The sequence below is a fragment of the Podarcis tiliguerta genome, assembly GCF_965153285.1.
Source record: "Podarcis tiliguerta genome assembly, chromosome: 2".
NCBI lineage: Eukaryota > Metazoa > Chordata > Lepidosauria > Squamata > Lacertidae > Podarcis > Podarcis tiliguerta.
The window spans coordinates 95,233,153-95,241,477 of record NC_139535.1 but is presented as its reverse complement, the minus strand read 5'-3'; the positions used below and the strand labels follow the sequence as shown (position 1 = coordinate 95,241,477).

General features: G+C 42.7%; 1 protein-coding gene across 2 annotated transcripts; it reads left to right on the top strand.

Annotated features, from left to right (window-relative positions):
- The first annotated feature begins 1,173 nt into the window (after positions 1-1,173).
- Positions 1,174-7,513, top strand: RPL38 (ribosomal protein L38). 2 transcript variants are annotated; one of them, XM_083428147.1, is made up of 5 exons: positions 1,174-1,275; positions 1,479-1,506; positions 2,673-2,733; positions 6,248-6,370; positions 7,435-7,513. In XM_083428147.1, exons 2-5 carry the CDS (start codon positions 1,504-1,506, stop codon positions 7,458-7,460), a joined length of 213 nt encoding a protein of 70 aa, XP_083284273.1. In that variant the 5' UTR covers positions 1,174-1,275; positions 1,479-1,503; the 3' UTR covers positions 7,461-7,513. The 2 variants fall into 2 exon arrangements, with proteins under 2 accessions (XP_083284273.1, XP_083284274.1); XM_083428148.1 differs by having other exon boundaries at positions 1,218-1,331.
- The last annotated feature ends 812 nt before the right edge of the window (positions 7,514-8,325 follow it).

The following is an 8,325-nucleotide window of genomic DNA, read 5'->3' as shown; positions in this document are numbered from 1 at the left end:
GTGCCTTGCTAGTGTTATTACATACACATCTAAAATAGAATAGGGCTACACATTAGTTGCACTCCTCTTCCTGCTCTGCTGCATAAATGAAGACTGGACACTGAAGCACAAATGTGAATGCAGAAGGCCCAATCTGACAAGGCAAATCTATGTACAGGAGCTAATAATGAATGAATGCAAGGCTTCTATGTGCATAGCTAATAATGGATGAATGCCCCATCACCACCACAATCTCCATCTGGGTCCCTGCTGTACTGTCTGGATTCAACTTTTTGAGGTGTCCCCATTATGGGTCACTCAAAACACAGCTATTGTTGAGAGCGAAGGTGTTGTAGCGGCTAGTGTGATGGGCCATGGGTTCAAATCCTCCCTGGATGATTGTTTTGGCTTTGGTTCTTTTTCAGCACAACCTGTTTTACAGGTTTATGAGTATTGAAGGGAGAGAGGAGGACAGACCATGTATATTGCCCTAAATAAGTTTTCCCAATGATTAGAGCCATATCAGGACCTATTTAAGGCAAAGCTGGCATGGTGTGTTTGTTAAAGCTATGTACACATTACTGGCTTAAAATACATCTAGGTTGTTCTTTCTCTCAATTTGGACCAAAAGCAGACTTGAAGGTAAAATACAATAAAAACACAACGTATTTGACAAGGAACAAGAAGAAACAATAGGATAGGTGTGGATTGTGGCTAATGTCGTGTACACACTGCTTCCCTGGACGCAAACAGATGTGCGTGCATAGCCTAAAAATGTGAACTGGGAAGTTCCTGGTTCCAGCATCACTTCAACCATGCAGGTCAGGGGTGGGGAACCTCTGGCCCGCCAGATGTTACTAGACTCCAAACAGCTGGAGCTGATGGGGGCTGGGGGCTCACTTTGGATGCCTCCCCCTCTGCTTGGCTAATGGGTGGAGAAAAACAAACTGCTGGGGATGCAGAGTGCTGGCAAATAGCGCCCCAAGAGCGTCCTGGCTGCTGTGGAATAAGCGGCAGGGCTTCGTCCCTGCTCCTCCACCAGCGGACACAACCAAACACCCCATCGAGGCAAAGAACCGTGGTTTGCTGTTGCCATTGGAATCCTCAGGACTCCCATTCTTAAAAAAAAAACCAGCGCTGTCTGAGCCAGCTTTGCCCTCCTTTAACAATTCTGACCCTATTCTGTTTCCGTAGCCCTGCCCATCCACCTCACGTAAGCCGGGTTCAATTACCCGGATGCGGAAGTGCTTGTTCTTTTCTCTCTCGGGTGCTGCAGCCGAGAAGTTCAGCATCTCGGTAAGAGGCGTTTGAGATCCGGCGCCATCCGCGGTAAAGCTCGATTTGGGGAGCCGGTAAGAGGGTGATGATGGGGCGCGGGGGTCTTGAGGGCCTGGCGGCGGGGGAATTGGGGGAGGGCTTAGCAGAGATCCGGCGGCCAAGACTGTTTAGCGCGCAGCGTCCGAGTAGCCGCTTCTGCCATTTTGATTTCTCTCTTGCAGGTAACCGTCGCCAGAAGCCGTCGCCATGGTGAGTGAAGCGGGAGAAGCGTCTCTCTCCTCCCCCCCCCCCCCGTCTATTTCCCTCACGATTCGGGCGGAGGTCTTAGAAGTATCGCGAGTTAAGGGGAAGGCAGCCGGTTGTAGAGAGACTTCTCTGTTTAATAGGGTTGGGGGGACACGTGTGTTTTGCAGCAAGCATGACTATCATGCATACGGAAGAGGGGACACAGGGTGCGTGTCCCGGAAGCTGGACATGTTTGCTGATGCCCATTTTGAATAATAGTAATTAATACAGTAATTTGTTATTTATACCCAGCCCATCTGGCAGCTCTGGGCGGCTTCCAACAAAATATTAAAAATACATTAAAACATCAGTCATTAAAAACTTCCCTAAACATTGTTGTTGTTTAGTCGTGTTCGACTCTTCGTGACCCCATGGACCAGAGCATGCCAGGCACTCCTGTCTTTCACTGCCTCCCACAGTTTGGTCAAACTCAGGCTGGTAGCTTCGATAACACTGTCCAACCATCTCATCCTCCGTCGTCCCCTTCTTGTGCCCTCAATCTTTCCCAGCATCAGGGTCTTTTCTTCTCATGAGGTGGCCAAAGTATTGGCGCCTCAGCTTCAGGATCTGTCCTTTCAGTGAGCACTCAGGGCTAATTTCCCTAAGAATGGATGGGTTTGATCTTCTTGCAGTCCATGGGACTCCCAAGAGTCTCCTCCAGCACCATAATTCAAAAGCATCAATTCTTTGGTGATCAGCCTTCTGTATGGTCCAGCTCTCACTTCCATTCCCTAAACATAGAGCCTGGCTTTTAGATAGTGCCCTTTTCAAAGGGCTTTGGAGCCCTTTTGAATGAAACCAAGAGTGCCACTATCACAGCATCTTATTCCTAGCAGTGGCCAGCCGGGTGCCCACCAGCAGGTCTCTGAAGATGTCTTTTTAGGGAGCCTTACTCCTTCCCAGTTGTTCTGCAGGCTTGAAATCGGGAAGGCTCTTGAAAAGAAAACAATTTGTATTTGCAGTTCCTCAAATTCTGCACGCTTACAAGCTATCTATTGTGGGTATTTGTTAGAGATGGGTTTAAGTGCCAAAGGAAAAGGTGTCTAGGCTGCAGAACTAAGAATTGAAGATACCATATATTTGTGCAAGGCATCCAGCTCATATTTAACATTGTATTTACTTAATTACAGCCTCGCAAAATCGAAGAGATCAAAGATTTTCTATTGACAGCCAGAAGGAAGGATGCAAAATGTAAGTAGCTGTTTATGGCTTACTGCTTTGTCCCTGTTTCTTGATCTTTTCCTGGAGCGTTTTTCTGTCTTGGATACCTTCTTTATTTTGGCTGGTGCTATAAATGTAGCACAAATTACTTGGAGTTGCATTATTTATTATGAAGTGGCAGCACTGCACATTCTGCCCTTTACTTCCTACCATTCCCAAGTCTTGGGCAAAGGTACTGTTCTTGCCCAAGACTTGGAAATGGTACAGAGGATTAAAGATTAAAGTTACTAGCCTGCAAGAAATAGTGCTATCTTGTTGGACTAGTAGAAAAGGGAGTCTCCCACCCCTTTCTATGTTGGGCATGGAGAAGGAAGGTTCTCTCCACTGGCAGCTGTTTGGTTTTTATACCAAGCATAGCGGAGGTTTGCAATACATAATAATAATAATAATAATAATAATAATAATAATAATAATAGTAGTAGTAGTATACTGAGCTGTATCCATAGGTCTCAGGGTGTTTCACAGGATAAAATTACAACATAAAAACACAAAATACATAATCAAAAGTGAAACACAAATAGCCCAAAAAAACCCCAACACATTTTAAAGGGGCATTGGATGACAATCAACCAAAGGCCTGGTTAAAGAGGAGTATTTTTGCTTGGTGCCTAAAGGTGTATAATGAAGGCACCTGGGGAAAGCATTCCACAAGACTGCTCCAAGTCCACCATCCTGCTCACTCATATCCATTACAGGATAAGGACTTTAAAATGCAAGGGTCATCTAAATCCTGCAGCTAATATATCTAGAATTTTCCAGTATGGGTGTACCACATATACAAAGAGAGAAGAACATAGGGAGCTTCCCAGTAGCAGGTTGGCTTACCAGCTGCACTACAGCTTGCCAGAAGAGGTCATATCTGCATGGTGCAAACACACCGGTGGACCAAGTCTGGTGCTCTCACTGGTGCATTTGCAACTTGCCTTCCTCCATTAAGCTGCACTGCGAAACTGAAATACAGTGGTACCTCGGGTTACAGACACTTCAGGTTACAGACTCCGCTAACCCAAAAGTAGTACCTTGAGTTAAGAACTTTGCTTCAGGATGAGAGCAGAAATCGTGTGGCGGCGGTGCAGCAGCAGGAGGCCCCATTAGCTAAAGTGGTACTTCAGGTTAAGAACAGTTTCAGGTTAAGAACAGACCTCCAGAACGAATTAAGTTCTTAACCTGAGGTACCACTGTACCAGACAGACTCGTGGGAGAAAAGTAACATAAATCTGCACCAAGTCAAACATTTTAATCTATTGTAATCTAATGTCATGTCGTGAATAATTCAATTCAATGCGCTTTCTGAATAGAGTAATTCAAGTTCTAATTCAGTACCTAAAATAGAGCATACCTTTGAACTTTTTAAAATGTAAAATGATTGGTAATATGAATGAGGGCGTATCTGTTCCATAAAAGCAAATTGTTTTGACATGGCTCCCCTAACCCCCCAGACTTGGAGGTGTTAGCAGGATTTGGGGCATGGTGGATTCAAGGTGCACAGTTCTTTTGAAGAAGAAAAACCAAGGTGTTTTTAAACACCAAACTTTTCTATAACATCATAATTAATAACATTTTTGCATTTTAAAAAATCCCAGTGATATTTGTGGTGAAGCCAGTGGTAGTTGAACTGTCTTTAAACTAGCAATATTTTGAGTTTCGTAAAACGAGCTCTTACAAACAGCTTACAATATAAATTGTTTTTATTTTACCCATTCATATCCATGAATGATTACAGTCTGGATTAACTGCTCCATGACTAACTGAAGCAAGGGAAGTTAAATTCCAAGTTGTTAATGCACATAGAGAAAAGGTTTTTCTCCTTCTCTAATAATACCAGAACATCCAATGAGGCTGAAAGTTTGAAGATTCAGGACAGGCAAACAAAAATACTTCTTCACACAGAGCATAGTTAGACTATGGAATTTGATAGTGATGGCCACCAACTTTGATGGCCTCAAAAGAAATTGGACAAATTTGTGGAGGTTTATCAGTGGCGACTAGCCATGATTGTTGTAGTCTTTCTCCCCTGTTGGAGGCAGTATGCCTCTGAATACCAGTTGCTCATAATCACAAGTAGGGAAATGCTATTGTGCCCAGGTTCTTCTTGAGGGCCTCGCATAGGCATCTGGTTGGCTTTGTAAGAGCAGGATGCTGGAGTAGATGGGCTATTCGCCTGATTCAGCAGACACTTCTGGGCACTTCAGCAGACACTGTTATGCTAGCTAGTTTATCCAAACTAGAGCCTTTAACCTGTGAAGTTTTCCCCAGTAGTAGATAATTCAAGTTCTAAATTATTGTAGCTATTATGGATTCTCTGTATTTCTCCTAATGCTGGCTCTGAAATCATGTGGCCTGATAATATATATAGTTTGCACAGAATTGAGTTTTTAACTGTTCATCTTGTGTAAAAAAAACCAGGAGTAATGTATGCAAAAGTGTTCCATTCTGATGGCATAGCACATTGCTTTGTATTCTGTTAAGCTAATGCTTAGTAGTTCTTTGCTAAATAGCATTAAAAGGCTTTCATATCGAGCTTAAAGAACAGCATAATTTTCTAAAGTGTGTGTAACCTCTGGTTTTAAAAGCAGCACTTACAATTACTTGAATTGCGAGCAAAGCAAGAAGGTTGTACAAGTGCCTAATTAACTATGAATGTGCTTCAGCTTTCACACTTCTGAAATTAATGTAAATTGGATTTTTCACTGTTCCGGTGTGCTTTATATACGGCATGGAATTGAAAATAACCCCTCTGGTGTCAGAGTGCATAAGAGTCAGGTAGAAAGATATCATTGCTTGTGAAAGATATGTGAAAATTATAAGCAGTTTGTGCTTTTGGAAGTTTAATGAAACTTGACACCCTAGCCAGTTTGCAAGATAGTTTTGGTTAGTATCTTTTGAAGTGATGCATTCAAACCCATACACCTTTATGTACCCAAAGAGCCGCTCAGGACACCGAAATCTGATTATAAATGTTCCATGAAGATCATTTCTAGAAAGAAACTCGCCAGAATCCAAGCACCTTTATACAATTACTCACACTGATCTTGCTCACACTGATCCTACTTCTTTGTAATAGATTTGGAGAACAGAAATAACAAAGCAAAGCTGCATAAGTCTGTAAACATTAATAATTATCATTTAGTCAAACGTAATGGATCAAATAATAGCGCCAGTCTGGAATTTGGTTAGCTTTTGTGTATTTTTTTTATGTACGTGTCTTTTTAGAAAAGCTTTTCCCTGATACAAGTTTGTTTCAATATTAATATAGTGAGGGGCATTGTCGTGGCAGGAGACTACATGCATAGGAACAAAATAAATGGCAAAACGGCACTGAAGTACAGATGTCATTTGCTTGTACTCATTATGGGATAAAGCAGGATTTAATCAAATTGTTTGTCTTTAAAGGAGAGTGTATCATACTAGGCTCTGATTCTGGCTAACCTATTGCTTAATGTATTAAGGGTATGTTGCTAACTTCAGTGATATTACATTGTAGCCGTCAAGATCAAGAAGAACAAAGATAACGTGAAGTTCAAGGTCCGTTGCAGCCGGTATCTGTATACGCTGGTCATCACAGACAAGGAAAAGGCTGAAAAACTGAAGCAGTCTCTTCCACCAGGTAATTGAACCATGCAGGAGATTGTTAGTCATGGGAGAAGACTTGGGTGGTGGCAGAGTAGCATCTGGTGCTTCTTGATAGTAACAGAAGGTGGTGGGTATTCTCATGTGTATGATATAAGAACATCCCCATTTGAAAACAACCATGTATGTGACGCCATCCTGTAAAGCAGGGGTCAGGAACCTTTTCTGACCAGCAAGATAGAGATCTCCAACCCTGATGAGGCAAATCTAACAGAGTAGGGCTGCCCACCTGTTAGTCACTATGGTGTCAGGTGATGCTGTGCTTTGAAGTCCCAATTGTCAGAACTTCAAAGTGCAGCATGGGGGCCTGGTCCAGCTCAGCCCCTCCCTGTCTCAAGAACCCTGTTTTGGAGTGTTATGGGTACCGCCAATGTGGAACCCAGTAGTGGCACTTGCACCCATTTGGAAAATTCTGGTACAGCTAAGTAAAGTAACACATTCAAACCCCTTTCCCCCTAGCCTGGTGTGAGAGGAGGGTTGAATCATTACTAACTCTGTTTCAGTTGTGCCCTGAATAGCTATGCTTTTTGGTTAACAAATCCACATTTTTCTTTGTGCTGCATTCTTCTACATGTAAAAACAAACTGTAGTTTGAAGTGTTTGATAGACACGGATTCAAGAGTTGCATCAATTGGGGGCAGGAATTCAAAGTACGGAAAAGGGAACACCATTCCCTCAGTCGTGCATTCAGCAGGAAGTGTTGGCCTAATAAGGTTGGCTTTTAAAGACTTTTCTAAATGTCACTTGCTTACAAGGAAAACTACTGGACAGAGTAAAGACACTTTGGATATTCAGTGACATTTCATACTAAGCCACAGTAGCAGTTCACGTATGAAAAGCCCTGTGAGTGTTCAGGTCACCTGGTTCACAAGCCTGAAAGTCATGCTTCTTTGCACGCTCAGACCTGCTAATAAGCTTCGGCAGCTTGTATCTGGGATATAGATGAAAACCTCTGAGGGTTTGCCAGCCTGATGAGCAGAAGTAATGAGATCAGAATCTGTCTCTTCAGTTTCTCAGCCTCTTTTTCTCCCTTCTCTTTAGGTTTGGCTGTGAAAGAGCTGAAATGAACCAGTCATGCTTGAAATCTTGGCCGTGGATTGTAATAAAGGACTGAACTGTTCTTTCTTCTTGGTGTCCTCTTTTTTCCAAAGGGAAGCATGGGCAGACTACTGTTTAAGCAGCATTGTTCCTTAGAGGGGAGCAGCTACCTGTCTTCTGCAGGGACTGTGTGCTCTTCTCGAGAGAGGAGGTGTTGTGATCTTCAGTCAGCTTGTTGGTCTCCTCTTCATCAATCTCAAATTGAATCCAAAAAAATAATGGGGTTCTTTCAGTAATCGCTAATAGCTATTCTGGATACCAGTAGAATATATGGCCAACAGTTTGAAGATTTAACAAGCTGATAAACTTGATACACTGCTCTTTAAAATTCCAGAGTTAAAAGATCTGCAGAAAAACACAAGAATTAGCACCCAAGTTCAATATGTTTCACAAAACAGCCCCCAGGACATTTGCAGACTCTCCCGTGTGAAATCCATGGGCTTAAAGGAGGACGAGAGAATGTTCATTGCTAACTTGGGAGTTGGGTTAATTGGGACTGTTCCATGTACAATCTGACCCTGCTGCTCTCATTACAGCGACAGAGTTGAAGAAACACTCTAATGCGGTTGACATGTTTTATCAAGCATATGGAATAGAGGCATCCTATGTAGATTCTGCTGAAATAAGTAGCATGTGATCCTTGGCATCACATACTGATTCTGATATCACACACTATTTCAGTGGAGTCTGCTATCTAAAGAGACTTGCGATCTACCAGGGAGGAAAACATTAAACTAGCATGGCTCATTCTAAATGGCCAGAAAGTATAAAGTGTTACTAAGACCACACTAAGGTTGATGTGGCTGGTTTTTTGTTGTTGTTTTTTAAGAGTTC